The 18,976-nt window shown below is 42.8% G+C and overlaps 1 protein-coding gene across 38 annotated transcripts in view; it reads right to left on the reverse strand.

Annotated features, from left to right (window-relative positions):
- Positions 1-285: 285 nt before the first annotated feature.
- Positions 286-18,976, reverse strand: part of LOC110528361 (neurofascin) — a 131,628-nt gene continuing 112,937 nt past the window's right edge. For 36 of the 38 annotated variants that reach the window (XM_036983948.2, XM_090241715.1, XM_090241702.1 and 33 more), the window contains 2 exons: positions 12,415-12,484; positions 1,555-4,016 (listed from right to left, as the gene is read on the reverse strand). In XM_036983948.2, the coding sequence (XP_036839843.2) occupies positions 3,788-4,016; positions 12,415-12,484 (299 nt within the window). In that variant the 3' untranslated portion in view covers positions 1,555-3,787. Of the gene's footprint in view, positions 4,017-12,414; positions 12,485-13,627; positions 14,246-18,976 lie in introns of those variants that run through there. The other 2 variants (XM_090241714.1, XR_016497386.1) reach the window with 2 other exon arrangements.

Raw genomic sequence — 18,976 nt, forward strand, 5'->3', positions numbered from 1 at the left:
CAGAAAAATAATCCTGCAGCAACAGGAAATGTGAATTATTATGTGGATTATAATGAATGGACATTTTTGTAGGGGTTGATACATTTTTCATAATGAGAAAATCAAGTCTGAAATGTCTACATTTCTTCAGAAGCCTTTTTAAACCTCAAATACACTCCACATAGAAAATGTCCTGCATTGCAGTAAAGTTCTCCTGCAGCAGGGTGATCAAATTAATATCTTACATCTGTATGCACCTACAATCATCGTGCACAAACAAACAATAAGACATAAGAAAGCACTGTGTATCAGCAAATATGCATAATTCTCTTTTTATTGTTTTCTAGCCAGTTCACTAATTCCCCTTTAGGATCCATACAGGGAAAGGACAAATGCTGTCAAGGGAAAGAGCTTGTACAGTATCGTGACCCAAACACAAACAACGGTGAGCTCAAGGCTAAAGTTCTGAACTAGAAGTTCTAAATCCGTCATCTAACATTCCGTGATTCAGCAGTCTTTAAGGTTTGTTGAAGGTTTGAGAGTGGACTGTCTCTCTGTGCGCTTAGTCTTGCTTTGTTTAGAAGAGCATATAGCAACAGGAAGGGCACTGTATTGTGTCTCTGCCAGCACTCCTGGTCTCCTGTTTCCTCATGTTTATACAGTGGTCAGGTGTCTGTAGATGGTAGGCAACTGTACCCAGAGGTCATGGTGAACTTTATCACAAAGCAACCGCATAAAAAACAAATGGGTCACAATTCTATGTGGAGATTGCTTTGAGAAGCTGGAGAAAGAAGGAGGTTTAAAGAGGACCAGTTCACAGAGGCTGTTGGTGGACATACAGCATATTCTTTTTTCAAGACTTGGGTGAGGATGAAGGCAGGACAAAAGACATCTCTTTGAAGGACTGAAGCACAGGACCAAATGTATCCCTTTCAAAATGGCAACCAGTTACTGGGCTGTCACCAGGAGGGGTGGAGCAGCAGGCATGTTAGGTGAAAGGCATGATGAGTCTGTGCAGCCTTGAGAAAGTCCCGGGTTTGCCTTAATACAAAAACAAAATTGGCTATTCGGTAACTCAGAAAATGCCTTTTTTTATATGCTTCGTACATGTGTGCAGAGAATGATACATTTCATGAGCACTTTCATTTACACCATAAAGGGGCTGACTAGGCCTCCTGTATACCTGTTCCACAATATACTGTTTATTCTCAACTCTTTCTTTTGAATTAGTGATGATCAGAAAAGTTACCGACAGAGAGACACAAGCCATCTCTTAACATTTCAAATGAAGTTCATCGGGACAACATTGATGAAGTCATTTTGAGTCCCAATCATGAGATGCACCAGGTACATTTTCTTGGTGGATACAGATGTGTGATTCTTTCTTTTACCCATCAAGCTGTTTTTCTCATGGATATTTACAAAGGACCTACAGTGTGTGTACCTATAGCTACAGTATGACAAATGCAATGTTACATTCCTGTATTATGTGAAATTGATATGAAATAAATGATAATACAAACATGGAATACTAACAGTAATATAACATGAATACTCAACATGAAGAGCAGTGAATAGATCAGCACAACCTCTTTAACGGTGACATACAGTGAATGTTGCTCGTTTACAGCAGAAATAACCTTCGCCACAAAATATGTCATACGGCAATTTTCAAATTCAGTAAAGTTCTTTATCGTGGGTTCTGAGTTGGTTCTGATGTGAGACCAAGTCAATCGGTCAAAAATGTGTATTCAACAATTAATAAGTGAATTACTAATATATTAATGAATAATATAAACATAAGGGAATCAATTAAAATATGAAATACAAACCTGAAATACAATGTGACGTCTGTTAGCTAATCACCATTGATTAGCTAAGATCTATTTGATTTAACATGAAAGACTTTAGTAGTGCCGTTGTAATAAGTTGTAAATATGGGTGCTGAGCTTTCTGCCACTTTAAGAGGTGAAACATCAAGGAAGACTCATTAGTGAGTTCTACTAATGAAAAGATCACATGGTAAAATGGCGGTTCACCACTGTATCAGTATCGGTGGTAAAATGGCGGTTCACCAATGTATCAGTATCGGTGGTAAAACGGCGGTTCACCACTGTATCAGTATCGGTGGTAAAATGGCGGTTCACCAATGTATCAGTATCGGTGGTAAAACGGCGGTTCACCACTGTATCAGTATCGGTGGTAAAATGGCGGTTCACCAATGTATCAGTATCGGTGGTAAAACGGCGGTTCACCACTGTATCAGTATCGGTGGTAAAATGGCAGTTCACCACTGTATTGGTGCACCCCAACTTCTTCACACTTCCTTGACATAATGGCTACATGTCAATGATGACTAGGGCCAGGCAGAATCTACAGGGACGTTCAATGTTCAATACCTTCACAGAGTTGTCTGTAACCTATTTTCAAAGACATAAAATATGTTTTGGTTTTATTTTGAATTGTTCAAAAGTAAATTAGGATTCTAAATAAGTTCTGAAGGGTTGAGAAGTCCTGCCTTTGCAGATTCAGCCTGCCTCTAACTACTGTTATAAAAGAAGCATACAAAAGGGGTGCCAATCAAGCCTAAGGATCACAGCCATGCTAACCATGAAGTAAACAGGAAGTGAGTCAAATCCTCGGAGTGCCAGTTGCCATAGAGATGTACAAACAGCAAAGCAGGTAAAACCTCCTCTCCAAGCTACTTGTCCTAGGTCTCGTGCACTAATGTACTACCATGCTTGAAAATAAAATATATTTTTTAATGTCATTTATAACTGACATTGTAGTGGCTTGTACTATATAAAAAAAGCTTGAGGCAGGAATAGCATTGCTATAACTGTGGCCGTTTTTAATATCTCCACACGACTTGAGTTTGGAGGTGAATCATAGGTACATTTACGACAGCGGGAAGGCAAGGGAACAATATAATTTCATTAAGCAGGTTATTCTTCTTTAAACCTGTGAGTCAACACTGAAAAATAAACAATTTAATTAATAACCAGACCTTACCCAAAAACATGAGGTGTTGGTAATGCATAGTTTTGCAGTGAACTAGAAGGTGAGCTAGCACTGTTTACAGCATTCATATATTCAAATGACTCATCTGCTGTATCAATTGAGAACAAAAAACCATCTCTCTCTGTGAAAATATCAATGTGATAAACATATCTGCCAACATCCTGCTATGTTGGTGGTCCGTAGCTGATATGCTCACAGGACGAGTGTCTGTGTCGCCTTCCCTAGGGACGCTCGGTAAAGACACAGGGGGGCGTGAGGATGTGTGTGGGGAGAAAGAGAGGGGTTTGGGGGGAAAGCTGAGTACGTTGAAAACAAAGAAAGCTCTAGAGGCACACAAAATGGTTGAAAACCTTGGCGTTTCCTCCTAGTCCTCTACAACTGAAGCTTGCCCGTTAGGCACACTCAGTCTGTGTGAGGGGCAGAAGGAGGAGCATAGAGATACTGGTACTGTTGAAGATTACCAAACTTCACCTTGGCAAGCCATTTCTATAGAACGTCAATAGCCGAACGTCAGGGCTTGGCTCACAGTAACTTCAACTCCATTCCATTCACACCCCCTTAATTCTCAGAGGAATGGTTTCTCCCTCCGGTTTAAGAGGTCAAACAGTCTCCAGGCAGGTGCTGCGTGTGTTTACATGTGTATATGTGTTTTATATATTAATACACTTATATTCATATGTGTGTGTGTTCGCGTATGTGTGTGTGTAGTAGTAGTAGTGGTGGTAATATCACCCTCCGACCGCCAGGGGGAGTTCCTCAGATCCCCAGGCCAGGCCGGGCAGGGGGACTATGCCAGCGAGTAGATGGCGTTGACGGGTGAGGTGGCCTCGGAACTCTCGTTGCCTTCCGTCTCGTCCTTGTCCTTTTTGACAGTGTACTGGCCGATGAAGGAGCCGTCCTCGTTGAACTGGCCATCCCCTCCCTCGCCATAGTCCACCAGGCTGTCGTCACTCTCCTTCACCCCGCCGTCCAGAGAGTTCTGGCTGCCCTGCAGAGGCTTGTTGTCCTCGTCGCTGCTGCAAAGGGTCAAGAGGTCAAAGGTTAGATTCCGCCTGTGATGTCATCAACACGGTCATCAACGCAGGCGAGTCCTTACCATCCCAAAGGTTAGGGGAGAGAGAGGAGAGGGGTTAGGGGTAAGAAGAAAACTGGGGAAGGGAACAACTGTCAACAAGAGAAGTGTTGATTCTGTAGTTTTCCACTGTCGTCTCTCTTACAGTACAGACTGTAGCTGGGGTCATTCAGTGCAGACTGGAACACAAGCACTTTCACAAACTCATTTTGGAACAACATCGATACTTGCCTTTAGCTATGATATAAAAACACTGGCAATGGTCAACCTGAGTGCAATAATATAAGCTTGCTAAAATATAAAAAGCCCTGCAGTAAATCTTGTAGTCTAGAAGAACTGCTACAGAGCCCCTTTGTCTTTGGGGAAGCTGTACGCTGACCTTAAATGCTCAAACCAATGCATTATCATACACATGCTGCTCAGTCTGGGCTATGTTCTGATCTGAGATCTGTGCATAAAGCTCAAACACACACAAAAGTCTGAGCGTTGCAGGTGTTAGTGTATTTGTGTGAAAGCCCAAGTTATAGTAGGTGTGCGTATCTCAGTTCAGATCATGTCCCTATGTCTTCTACCTCTGCAGTAGGGGGAGAGAATTGTCATGCAGAAGGGATCAGGGGCTTTCAACCAGCATTAGCTCTCTAGACTCTTACAACAGCCAGATAGCAAACAGCAGAAAGGCATTACCAGAGAAGAGGGAACAGAAAATAATGAAGTTTAGCTCTTCAACAGTTTTTGCATCGTATTTGGAGGTGTTGTCTATTTCTCTTCATTGTAGAGAGGATGCATCTACAAACCAGACCGTGTTGACATATTTTCTTCGGTGAAGTACTGGTGTGGTACTGTATGGCTGGCCAGTTAGTAGACAAACTACAAGGCAATATAATCTGACAGAGATTACCTGAAAGCATGGCTCACCAAGCCAACGGGGCACACAAGGTCATCAACAGAGAATTACCAAGGCAACCATACCAAAGTATCAACAAGTCAACCCACAATCAAACCTCTGAACTCAAACAGACCAGATTCAGGTGTTACGAGTGAGAGAGAGTGAGAGAGAGAGAGAGAGAGAGAGAGAGACTAAAATCAGGAAAGGAATGGAGGAAACAGGTGCTGGACAAAAGTACGAGAGAGAGAGACTCTAGAGAAGATAAGTAGACCAAAGAAAAGAGGGAGAGTGAAATACATGTGAAGAAACTGGATAACTGCGCAGGAGATATTTTTTTATGTTTTAATCGATTAATATACTGCAGAAGGATTGTGAGAACATTGAGTTCACTGTCATACAATACCGTATGTAGACGTTGGCCTTATACAGGCATGGAAAATGACAACCTTGATTTTTAGTACAGTAGACGTGAGCGTAATGTAGAAATGGCCTTATTAGATGTTCATAGCCCTCAAATTCAGTAAAATGTATCCAATTATAAGGAGATTAGCATAGCAGCTGGTAAATACGTAACTATTGTTCATAGCTCTAAATCCACTCAAGAGGGAAGTATTACATCTTAATTATGAGCCTATTATTTCTCTTTGTGTAATTGAATAAATCTACCAGAGTGGCAAAGTTGTTTTAAAAGCTCAGCTTTAGTCACGGGTTTGACAGCTTTTGTTTGTTGACCTTATCACTCGAGACATTTTAGTGAGCAGAGGGTTTAGAAAGATCAAGCATTCTTCCACTTTAAAATGTCTTTAGAATGAGAGTGTAGAATGATTCAATTATCTGATTAGATTAACTTTTGAGACAGGAGCAAAGGTGGAAAAAGTAACTGGGAAGACTTTATTCTCCTAAAATAAGCTGCAGTGTCTGAAATGACTTTCAAAACAAACTGCTCTTGATCTTTGATCTTTGAGCATTGTTCTATAAAGACAAACCTTACGCAGCCCAATTAACATAACAATTGGACTAGAGAAATCAATTGCGTAAATGTCAACATCAGTTGTTTGTTTACTGTCCACCAATATCATGGAAATAAAAGGAGGATTTTAGTTGGTTAAGCCTTATACGTTGGAGGAAGATGTTGATTGAATTGAAAACAGTATGGTCAATGTTTAGCCACTTCAGAAGGTTGACAAAGGTGATTATGTGTGTGATTAGATATTAATCGATTAAAACACAATGCAAGAATTGAGCGGTCTTAAAAAGTAAATAATGCAAATAATGCATATTATTTCAAGGTTATTCTGGTTGTGGTATGCACTGTGCGGGATAGACTCCTGTCATACCTTTCGAGTGAACAACTTGATTTGGACCAATGGGAACAGAAACCAGAACAGAAAGACAAAGGAAAAGGTAAGGAAGAACAAAAAACAGAGATGGCTAAAAACACACTGAACAGACACATACTTTTTAAACACAGACTGAACATGTGTGGAGATTGCTAATATACCTGAGTGACATTGGCCAAAAATGATATTTACTAGTGGGTCAAAAACAGTTGGGTGCTCACACATAGTTGCACAATACTACTACTGTGATATCAAACAAACAAAAACCCATAAAAAACAACCATAATCATAGGGCACCAATAAGCCCTAGAATCAGGCTTTACGCGAAAGTTGCCATGCACGAGCCTTGGCACATGCGACCCAGAACAGCTCGTAGGAGCAAGAGCATATCTCCTGTTTCTGTAGCGTGAGGCAGCTTGATGTACAAGTACACCCCCTGGACAGGACACTAGTCTATCTCCTGTTTCTGTAGCGTGAGGCAGCTTGATGTACAAGTACACCCCCTGGACAGGACACTAGTCTATCTCCTGTTTCTGTAGCGTGAGGCAGCTTGACGTACAAGTACACCCCCTGGACAGGACACTAGTCTATCTCCTGTTTCTGTAGCGTGAGGCAGCTTGATGTACAAGTACACCCCCTGGACAGGACACTAGTCTATCTCCTGTTTCTGTAGCGTGAGGCAGCTTGACGTACAAGTACACCCCCTGGACAGGACACTAGTCTATCTCCTGTTTCTGTAGCGTGAGGCAGCTTGACGTACAAGTACACCCCCTGGACAGGACACTAGTCTATCTCCTGTTTCTGTAGCGTGAGGCAGCTTGATGTACAAGTACACCCCCTGGACAGGACACTAGTCTATCTCCTGTTTCTGTAGCGTGAGGCAGCTTGACGTACAAGTACACCCCCTGGACAGGACACTAGTCTATCTCCTGTTTCTGTAGCGTGAGGCAGCTTGACGTACAAGTACACCCCCTGGACAGGACACTAGTCTATCTCCTGTTTCTGTAGCGTGAGGCAGCTTGACGTACAAGTACACCCCATGGACAGGACACTAGTCTATCTCCTGTTTCTGTAGCGTGAGGCAGCTTGACGTACAAGTACACCCCATGGACAGGACACTAGTCTATCTCCTGTTTCTGTAGCGTGAGGCAGCTTGATGTACAAGTACACCCCCTGGACAGGACACTAGTCTATCTCCTGTTTCTGTAGCGTGAGACAACTTGATGTACAAGTACACCCCCTGGACAGGACACTAGTCTATCTCCTGTTTCTGTAGCGTGAGGCAGCTTGACGTACAAGTACACCCCCTGGGCAGGACACTAGTCTATTGCAGGGCTAGGTCTGGTCCATGGTGTTACGTGCAGCTTGAACCTTCTTCAACTGAAAACAAAATCATCTTTGGAGTGATAAATGAAAAGATGCAGGGCGCTGAAGGAGGCTCAAGCCACATGTAACGGCCGAGAACAGAGCTAAATCAAGGCATGCATCTGAGGGTTTGGTAATTGGCATAAAAAGGACCTCTAACAGGTGAATTTATAGCACCATAGTGAGTCAAACTGGAATAGACCAGGGTGGCCATACCTAGTCCTGAAAAGCTGCAGTATGTGCAGGCTTTTGTTCCAGGCCAGCTTGAAACAATCAACTAATCATGGTCTTTAACCTAGAACCATAGAATGTTAAATCAATTGTGTTACAGCTGGGCTGGAACAAAATCTTGCACTCACTGCGGTGTTCCTGGATCAGGGTTGGCCACCCCTGCCATAGAGTCCCATACATGCAGAGACAGAACTGTCAAATCAGTCAGCTTATGCTACACAGGGACCAGACATTAGCAATGATGAAAATTACTCCAGCACATATGTTTACCCCTGCATGTTTATTTTATCAATATCTTTTGAAAGCTGAGGTCTACTTGACCGAAACATGGACAGAAAAAACATGCAGGGATGGATGTAAGCAGCAGTGATTATCATCATTGATGACTATGTCATGTAGGAAGGAACAAGGAAAGGACATAGCGGTGTTGATATTTCATCTCCATACAAAAGGTTTGCTGTTGCTTATTCCCCAAATCGGTTCCTCAAGGGCATCAAACTCGAACGGTAGACTTTCCAACCTTCCTCCCTAAACCCTCACTACATCTACTCTACACCCTCTCTCAAACCTCCCAACCTCCCTCATTTCAGCCAAATTGATTTCCGTCCTCAGCCTTCACCTCTGCACCTGGTGGTTGCTGCCTGTTAAATGTCAGCTGTCGGAAGAAAAACAAAGCAATTAACCTTAAGGGGGGAAAAACACGATCAAGCCCTCGACAGAGACAAACGGGTTCAGGACCTCTCAGAGTGTTCACGATCAGTTTCACGATCATTACATCACCTACCTGATCCATGAAACACTTGACGTTTCTCTGGGGAGAGATAAGACCTTACTGCCTCCTCACACTCTCTCGATCTCTCTCCCCTAATCTGCAAATCACCTTGATTTATTTACCTGACAGTTTATTACCTGATTAAATTGACACTTTCAGAAAAGCTGCTTTTCTAACTCTGTGATATCCTGCAGACTGGTAATGAGAAGACGATTTCACAGTGCGAAGCCTTGGCTCACTGTTTGAACACCAGCTGAGCCTTGAACACTAATACGCTTTTCTGACTTGAATATCATGAGCCTGAGGCGATGCTTAAACCACAGCTGTGATTAGCGTCTCTTTCCCCATATTGAACACCCGCTGCTCTTAACCCTGAACCACCCATGGATAGGATAGGTCCCTGCCAAGACAACTCTCCACCAGAGGCCTGTATTGAACAGGTCCAGAACAGCCCTGGGCCTAAGATATTCTGCCTATCTGTCGTTCTGCTTGTGAGAGAGCAGGTGTGGAACACAGGTAGCAGGTGTGGAGCACAGGTAGCAGGTGTGGAACACAGCCATGGCCAGGCCAAAGATAGCCAGGTCAATTGACGACTTTAGCCTCAAGGCTAAACCGAGGTTAATGCATAGCTTTGGGCTAGGTTTAGCTCTAGTGTTTATGATTGTAGTCTGGTGAAGCATACTGATGTTGGATCTCAATTTGAGCCAGTTTGCTACAGCAGGAAAATAATCCTGCAGCAACAGTAATGTGAATTATTATGTTGATTATAATTAATGAACATTTTTGTAGAGGTTGATACATTTTTCGTAAGGGAAAATCAAGTCTGACATTTCAAAGTGGAAATTACAAACTTTAGAAGCCTTTTTAAACTTAAAATACACTACAAGTTTAAAATGTCATGCATTGCAACAGGGTGATCAAATACATATCCTACATCTGTAACATGGCTTAGTCCTAAAGTAAGATTGTCCTATTTACTAATCTGCATTGAAGGGATAGTTGACCCAGATGGAATACATTTTATGGAAGTAGACTATAGACCAAAACAGTAAGCAACATATGATATACGTTTTTGCGATTCGCTACAGATTGGTGAAGTGCCTTGACGGGAAATCTAGCTGTGTGTAGAAACAACACTCTTCTCAATTCTCTCTGTGGGTTCACACTACCCAGAGAGTCTCAGCTGTGCCCTGATCACATGTTTGACACCCCCGGGAACCGATATCACTGATTGGCCGGTGTACCATGCCCACCTTGACCCTCCCCACCCCCCACCTTCCCCTTCTACCCCAGAAACAGTAGTGCAAAGGGAGGAGGGTGAAGTAGTTCATAGACCATGATCTAGCATCACAGTCACTGCCTCAGTCCACATCCCCCAATCTCACCCCAAGCCCACGCGTTTTCATCCCCCAATCTCACCCCCAAGCCCTCGCTTCTTCATCCCCCCCATCTCACCCCCAACCCCTCATTTCCTCATACCCCCATCTCACCCCATGCCCTCGCTTCCTCATCCCCCATCTCACCCCCAAGCCCTCACTTCCTCATCCCCCCCATCTCACCCCCATGCCCTTGCTTCCTCATCCCCCAATCTCACCCCCAAGCCCTCGTTTCCTCATCCCCCAATCTCACCCATAAGCCCTCGCCTCCTCATCCCCCAATCTCACCCCCAAGCCCTCGTTTCCTCATCCCCCAATCTCACCCATAAGCCCTCGCCTCCTCATCCCCCAATCTCACCCCCAAGCCCTCAGTCTGAAGGGGAGTTCAGTATCTGTCTCTGACATGCGCAGGCCGGGAGGTGGATGCCGTGCCGAAACCAAAGTACCTGTTCTCCTTTTCGTTCTCATTTTCATTCCTGTCAGGGACAGACGACCATTTCAGCATGGAGAAGAGAGGGAGGAGATAGGATAGGAGAGAGGGTAAAGAGAGAGAGGGAAGGAAGGAGATACATCCTCCAGGTGACACACAAGCACACAAAATGAGAGCCAGAGACTACACACACACACATGCGCGTACGCACGTACGCACAAACTCACACACACTCACACAGACTCACGCACACAATTACACTTACACAAAAAAACACTTACACAAAAACACACACTCAAAGAAATGCCCAGACACACACGCACATACACAACGTGTGAGTTGGGTAGACAGAGTGATTAGTCCCAGTGCTATTGAGTGTGTCAGATTGTGAGTTTAGCAATGACCTTCACTGTAGGAAAGAGGGTAATATTAATAAACATTGATTAGAGACGATAGCAGACTTGCTTAGATTTTCCATTGTGGACATGCCTCACACATATGTGATAATTGTTGATAACATCTTTGAACATCTCACTTTACATTAACACTTTAAAACCACAGCACTGTGCTGTCAAGCAGAATAAACACCTACAACAACACTGTTCAAAATGCTTTTGACAGCCAAACGCAAAATGAATAAAATCTCTTCAAATTGCTCTAAATATACATTCCTAAATCCCATAGGGCAGCGCACAATTGGCCCAGCATCGTCCGGGTTAGGATTTGGCCGGGGTAGGTCGTCATTGTAAATAATAATTTGCTCTTATTAACTGACTTGCCTAGTTAAATAAAGGTTAAATATTTCTTTAATTTTAAAAATCCTTTGTAACTGGTCTGGCTAAATGAATGTGCCATGTTTCCTTTGTGGCTTATAAGAACAATTAGGGGTTTGGGTTACTGGTTGTGTGGGGTTATAGGGGACAGAGTACAGGGGCACTTCATCTTGCTGTATCGTATTAGTGGAAACCAAGACTATTCTCATGGCAAGTCTGCCAGTTTTAACTAGCATTACTGACTTTTTGTAGCAGTTTAGGACAATTAACGTGTCAGGTTAGGAGAATTAACGTGGCAGGTTAGGAGAATTAAGTTACGGTTAGGAAAAGGGTTAGGATTAGGGTTAGGGCATCCCCGACGTGACTCGAACATATCTAGCTACACCAGGCTTGCCCTGAGAACAGTCTTGGTTTCCACTAATACGATGCTGCCTTCATCTTCTTCTGAAGTTCTAAAGACTCCCTGCAGAGGCTAATATGATAATCATCATGGAAACAGTTGCTAAACTTTTAAGCGTGTACATAAAGTACAATGTAACTACTGTACCATGTAAGGACACTGGTTTTTAGCACCATTTCAATATAAAGTAGGACCACGATGATTAGAGTGAGAAAACCGGTTGGAGTGTGTTAGTGCTGATTTGACAGTTAAGTCAGAGGGTTAATTAAACAGTAAAGATTGAAAGATTCTCATTCCCCACAGAGAAGAATGACTGGAGATCAGTGAGACCTGGAATGAGCAAAAGACAATCACTAACTAACAAATACATACTGCAAACATGCACTACCAGAACTAAGACATAATAACTCCTGTTTACTGTAGCTCGTCTCGATCGTCTTAATAGCATTCCCAAATATTACAAGGCCAAAGTAATAGTCCCTGTCCCTCATTCCTGATGCCTAAGTAGTTGCAGATAAACAGTACTAAACATGATCCTAAGCCTGAATACCACACATGATAATCACAATGACACATCCATAATTAAGAAAACAAGACATAGGCCTACCACATCCTCCTCTGTATAATCCTGGATGATACACAGTCATATCTAGCCATGATTACTAATGTTTTGCAATAGAAACTCTGCATATATAGATCATTCACTGGCTGGCAATTGTTCCAGAGATGTGTAGGCCAGAGATATGTAATATTCAAGAGAAATACTTACTGGTAGTCAAATGATCCATCCTCTCCCTTCTGATCCATTCCCTCCAGAGGGAGATCTTTTTTATCTCGTACTGAATAGTGATAAAACAAATAGAGGTACATGATTATACTGAACGTGCCACCATCTTGTGACTTAACTGGACACTTGCCCTCGTTCTAACCCCTACCTGGGTATTTCAACCTCCACCGTCTTTTCCTGCTCCCAAATGCCCTCAATGTGTTAACCCTTAACCTAATACTTGACCCTGTCTAGTATACCCTTACATGGTTACTAGTTACTAGATTAGTTTTGACCCCCCTGTGTTAACCCTTGCTTGGATACTGGACCACCTTGTGTTAAAGGTCCAATGCAGCCATTTTTATCTCAATATCAAATCATTTCTGGCTCATAATTAAGGACCTTACTATGATTGATTTCAATTGAAATGGTCAAAAATTAAAATAATTGCTTCTTGGCAAGGAGCGATTTCTCAAGCAAGAACTTTGCTAGGGGGGTGGTCAGAGTGGGGGGGGGGGCAACTGAAAATGAGCTGTTCTTGGCAGAGAGGTTTGGAACTGTCTTTCTTATAGATGGTTTAGCTGATTATGTCATGAATGATGTGCACTCTTCAATGGGGTTCGAGAGTTGTTGTGATTTTAGATGGCCAGATATCTACCAACAATGACAAGAAACTGCCATGTAGGGAATTGTAAGTGACTCGTTTCAGCTAGTTTAATCTTCTTCTTGATACCCTGTCTTGTTTTGAGGTGTTTTGACAGATTTCATGTCAATGCTAATGACTAAATTCGCTAGTGAGACAAAATATTTTTGTTTTCAATAAACATTGGAGATGAAATATAGTTTACATCTCGTCAAACAATCTAAGCCAACCCGTCTGTTTTGCCCAATAGTTGCACATGCCTCGGTTGTGTTGCTAAACAACCAGCCTGTCTATTGGTCTACTAACTCATTTACTGCCTGGTGAAGTCACGTCTCCATACCACCAAAACAGGCTGAAAAGGTGTTCTTTTCAAACAGCTCTTACAGTAGAAGAGCATTATCATCATTTTCACAATTTCACAGTATTATTCCAACCTCATAGCGTGGAAATATATACACACTGAACAAACATATTTCTAAGAGTTACAGTTCATATAATGAAATCAGTCAATTGAAACAAATGCATTACATGACTGGGAATACAGATCTGCATCTGTTTGTCACAGATACCTACAAAGAAAAGGGAGGGGCGTGGATCAGAAAACCAGTCAGTATCCAACCATGCAGCGCGACACGTCTCCTTCACATAGAGTTGATCAGGCTGTTGATTGTGGCTTGTGATATGTTGTCCCACTCCTCTTCAATGGCTGTGCGAAGTTGCTGGATATTGGCGGGAACTGCAACACGCTGTCGTACAGACGTGCATTATCATGCTGAAACATGAGGTGATGACGGCGGATGAATGGCCTGACAATGGGCCTTAGGATCTCGTCACGATCTGCCATCTGCCCGGTACAGTTGAAAGCGGGATTCATCCATGAAGAGCACACTTCTCCAGCATGCCAGTGGTCATCGAAGGTGAGCATTTGCCCACTGAAGTCGGTCACGACGTCGAACTGCAGTCAGGTCAAGACCCTGGTGAAGATGACAAGTACGCAGATGAGTTTCCCTGAGACGGTTTCTGACAGTTTGTGCTGAAATTCTTCAGTTGTGCAAACCCCCAGTTTCATTAAGCTGTCCGAGTGGCTGGTCTCAGACAAATCCGCATGTGAAGAAGATGTGGAGGTCCTGGGCTGGCTTGGTTACACGTGGTTTGCAGTTGTGAAGCCGGTTGGACGTACTGCCAAATTATCTAAAACGACATTGGAGGGGGCTTATATTAGAGAAATGAACATTCAATTCTCTGGCAACAGCTCTGGTGGACATTCCTGCAGTCAGCATGCCAATTGCACGCTCCCTCAAAACTTGAGACATCTGTGGCATTGTGTTATGTGACAAAACTTACAGTGCCTTGCGAAAGTATTCGGCCCCCTTGAACTTTGCGACCTTTTGCCACATTTCAGGCTTCAAACATAAAGAAATAAAACTGTATTTTTTTGTGAAGAATCAACAACAAGTGGGACACAATCATGAAGTGAACGACTTTTATTGGATATTTCAAACTTTTTTAACAAATCAAAAACTGAAAAATTGGGCGTGCAAAATTATTCAGCCCCTTTACTTTCAGTGCAGCAAACTCTCTCCAGAAGTTCAGTGAGGATCTCTGAATGATCCAATGTTGACCTAAATGACTAATGATGATAAATACAATCCTCCTGTGTGTAATCAAGTCTCCGTATAAATGCACCTGCGCTGTGATAGTCTCAGAGGTCCGTTAAAAGCGCAGAGAGCATCATGAAGAACAAGGAACACACCAGGCAGGTCCGAGATACTGTTGTGAAGAAGTTTAAAGCCGGATTTGGATACAAAAAGATTTCCCAAGCTTTAAACATCCCAAGGAGCACTGTGCAAGCGATAATATTGAAATGGAAGGAGTATCAGACCACTGCAAATCTACCAAGACCTGGCCGTCCCTCTAAACTTTCAGCTCATACAAGGAGAAGACTGATCAGAGATGCAGCCAAGAGGCCCATGATCACTCTGGATGAACTGCAGAGATCTACAGCTGAGGAGGGAGACTCTGTCCATAGGACAACAATCAGTCGTATATTGCACAAATCTGGCCTTTATGGAAGAGTGGCAAGAAGAAAGACATTTCTTAAAGATATCCATAAAAAGTGTCGTTTAAAGTTTGCCACAAGCCACCTGGGAGACACACTAAACATGTGGAAGAAGGTGCTCTGGTCAGATGAAACCAAAATTGAACTTTTGGCAACAATGCAAAACGTTATGTTTGGCGTAAAAGCAACACAGCTGAACACACCATCCCCACTGTCAAACATGGTGGTGGCAGCATCATGGTTTGTTCCTGCTTTTCTTCAGCAGGGACAGGGAAGATGGTTAAAATTGATGGGAAGATGGATGGAGCCAAATACAGGACCATTCTGGAAGAAAACCTGATGGAGTCTGCAAAAGACCTGAGACTGGGACGGAGATTTGTCTTCCAACAAGACAATGATCCAAAACATAAAGCAAAATCTACAATGGAATAGTTCAAAAATAAACATATCCAGGTGTTAGAATGGCCAAGTCAAAGTCCAGACCTGAATCCAATCGAGAATCTGTGGAAAGAACTGAAAACTGCTGTTCACAAATGCTCTCCATCCAACCTCACTGAGCTCGAGCTGTTTTGCAAGGAGGAATGGGAAAAAAATTCAGTCTCTCGATGTGCAAAACTGATAGAGACATACCCCAAGCGACTTACAGCTGTAATCGCAGCAAAAGGTGGCGCTACAAAGTATTAACTTAAGGGTGCTGAATAATTTTGCACGCCCAATTTTTCAGTTTTTGATTTGTTAAAAAAGTTTGAAATATCCAATAAATGTCGTTCCACTTCATGATTGTGTCCCACTTGTTGTTGATTCTTCACAAAAAAATACAGTTTTATATCTTTATGTTTGAAGCCTGAAATGTGGCAAAAGGTCGCAAAGTTCAAGGGGGCCGAATACTTTCGCAAGGCACTGTATCTCAAAACTGCATTTGTGGCCTTTTAGGGCCCCCAGCACAAGGTGTACCTGTGTAATGATCATGCTGTTTAATCAGCTTCTTGATATGCCACACCTGTCAGAGGGATGGATTATCTCGGCAAAGGAGATATGCTTACTAACAGGGATGTAAACACATTTGCGCACCAAATTTGAGAGAAATAGCCTTTTTGTGCGTATGGAAAATTTCTGGAATCTTTTAAACTCTTTTAAACTTAAACTCTTTTAAACTTTTAAACAGTGAAAGGAAATAAATGTCCTTTCACTGTCAACTGCGTTTATTTTCAGCAAACTTAACATGTGTACATATTTTTATGAACATAACAAGATTCAACAACAGACAACCTGAACAAGTTCCACAGACATGTGGCTAACAGAAATGGAACAATGTGTCCCTGAACAAAGGGGGGGGGGGGGGGTCGAAATTAAAAGTAACAGTCAGTATCTGGTGTGGCCACCAGCTGCATTAGGTACTGCAGTATATCTCCTCCTCATGGACTGCACCAGATTTGCCAGTTCTTGCTGTGAGATGTTACCCCACTCTTCCACCAAGGCACCGGCAAGTTCCTGAACATTTCTGGTGGGAATGGCCCTAGCCCTCACCCTCCGATCCAACAGGTCCCAGATGGGCTCAATGGGATTGAGATCCAGGCTCTTCGCTGGCCATGGCAGAACACTGACATTCCTGCCTTGCAGGAAATCGTGCACAGAACGAACAGTATGGCTGATGGCATTGTCATGCTGGAGGATCATGTCAGGATGAACCTGCAGGAAGGGTACCACATGAGGGAGGAGGATGTCTTCCCTGTAGTGCACAGCGTTGAGATTGCTTGCAATGACAACAAGCTCAGTCCGATGATGCTGTGACACACCGCCCCAGACCATGACGGACCCTCCACCTCCAAATCGATCCCGCTCCAGAGTACAGGCCTCGGTGTAACGGTCATTCCTTCGACGATAAACGCAAATCTGACCATCACCCCTGGTGAGACAAAACCGCGACTCGTCAGTGAAGAGCACTTTTTGACAGTCCTGTCTGGCCCAGCGAAGGTGGGTTTGTGCCCATAGGCGACATTGTTGCTGGTGATGTCTGGTGAGGACCTGCCTTTGCAACAGGCCTACAAGCCCTCAGTCCAGCCTCTCTCAGCCAATTGTGGATAGTCTGAACACTGATGGAGGGATTGTGTGTTCCTGGTGTAACTCAGGCAGTTGTTGTGTCTTTGGCTATGCCGCATTAAGTGATATGACATGCTATTCTATAAAATAATTTCTCTGTAATTAATATCACCTGATTAAGCTAATTAGGTAAATGTAATTAACTAGAAAGTCGGGGCACCACAAAATAATGTTCATAGAGCTGTTATCTTCCGAATAAATTCGTAAAGACCTAGTAATCTTTTACATCAGTAGCAGTCAATATTTATTTGTCACTTTAGTCAGTCTCATCTGAAAGTTGTAAATCCTTTGTTATCTTTACAAACCCTGGCAAACAAGTTGAATCAGCAATTCAAAATGTAGTTTAATTATTTATTTACCAAATACCTAAATAATCACACAGAATTACATCTACACAGAATGGATTATACATTGATTACAAATGATGTCATAAAGGAAAACGTCCCATTGGACGAAACAGATATGACGGCTAGTTCCACAAAGAAAGGGGGTTGGTTTTGAATGAAAGAGCGGGAAGACTGAGGAACAAAAAAGATTTTGTGTGTCTAACGGGCCGTAGGCAGCTATGCTATATTAAATACAGTATCTTATGCATTCTAATTAACCGCCCATTTGAAAAAGGAAAATGCAAGGAATATTTACTCTGAGCTGCTCTTGAAATGGTTGGTCGTAGATGAAAGGCCGGGTTGCCCAGCAGGGATCTCTTGTCCTCTGAAGAATCTCTCTGGTGGTAAACTGGATACGTTGTAGTATCGTTGTTTGTGTTAGACTGGTTACATCGTCCGTCCTTTCCTAGCCCACGTTTACAGCGGCTGCTGCTAACTCAACGGAGTGAATAAGAGTTCAAAGTTCATACTAAGTTGCCATACTTTTAAGCTTATGCTATATTCTGGCTGGTATAGTCGAAATTCATCCTTTCGGCGTGTCGATCGGCACCTTCACATTGAACAAGATGCTCATTTCGTTAGGTTATTATCTGAGCCCTTTTAACATAGGACCGTCGTCCTCACGTCCTCGGAACAGAAAGTTGAATTTTCGTCAATGGGTTTATATAGTGGTGAAAGAAGGGCGTGTTTCATAGTTTAGAACCAAAGTTTGTTCACTTGGGCGGGTCCTCTGAGTGAGCAGAGTTTCTCTATGACAAACCGTTCTCTCATTTAAGAAGCTAAAATTATATTTAATATTTTCAAAAATAGTTTAATATTTAAACATTTAAATTGCACAACAATTCCATGTGAATCTGATAACTAGAATGTGTAGACTTTCCAAGATGCAGTTTATGTCATCCTATCATTAGTAGTAATGTCTCAGACAACAACTGATCCGAGATCATATTCATTAAGTACCAACACATATTTTCAACTGTTTGGATTACCGAAATATGGTTCCGTTTCCCCCCTTTCGATGTTACCAGACTCTCTATGTTACAAAGGCTTTACAAGAGTCAACTCTATAGAGTAGAGAGAGAGGAAAGGGGAAATGTTTTTATGGGGGTCATAAACCTCCACCAACAGGCCAACGTCAAGACACAGTTGTTGTTGCCATCCTGTACCTGTCCTGCAGGTGTGATGTTCGGATGTACAGATCCTGTGCAGGTGTTCTTACATGTGGTCTGCCATGGCGAGGACAATCAGCTGTCCGTCCTGTCTCCCTGTAGCGCTGTCTTAGGCGTCTCACAGTAACGGACATTGCAATTTATCTGCAGTCCTCGTGAGGAATCTGCAGTCCTCATGCCTCCTTGCAGCATGCCTAAGGCATGTTCA

This window comes from Oncorhynchus mykiss, chromosome 7 (genome assembly GCF_057628025.1).
Source record: "Oncorhynchus mykiss isolate SJ-2025 chromosome 7, ASM5762802v1, whole genome shotgun sequence".
Classification (NCBI taxonomy): domain Eukaryota; kingdom Metazoa; phylum Chordata; class Actinopteri; order Salmoniformes; family Salmonidae; genus Oncorhynchus; species Oncorhynchus mykiss.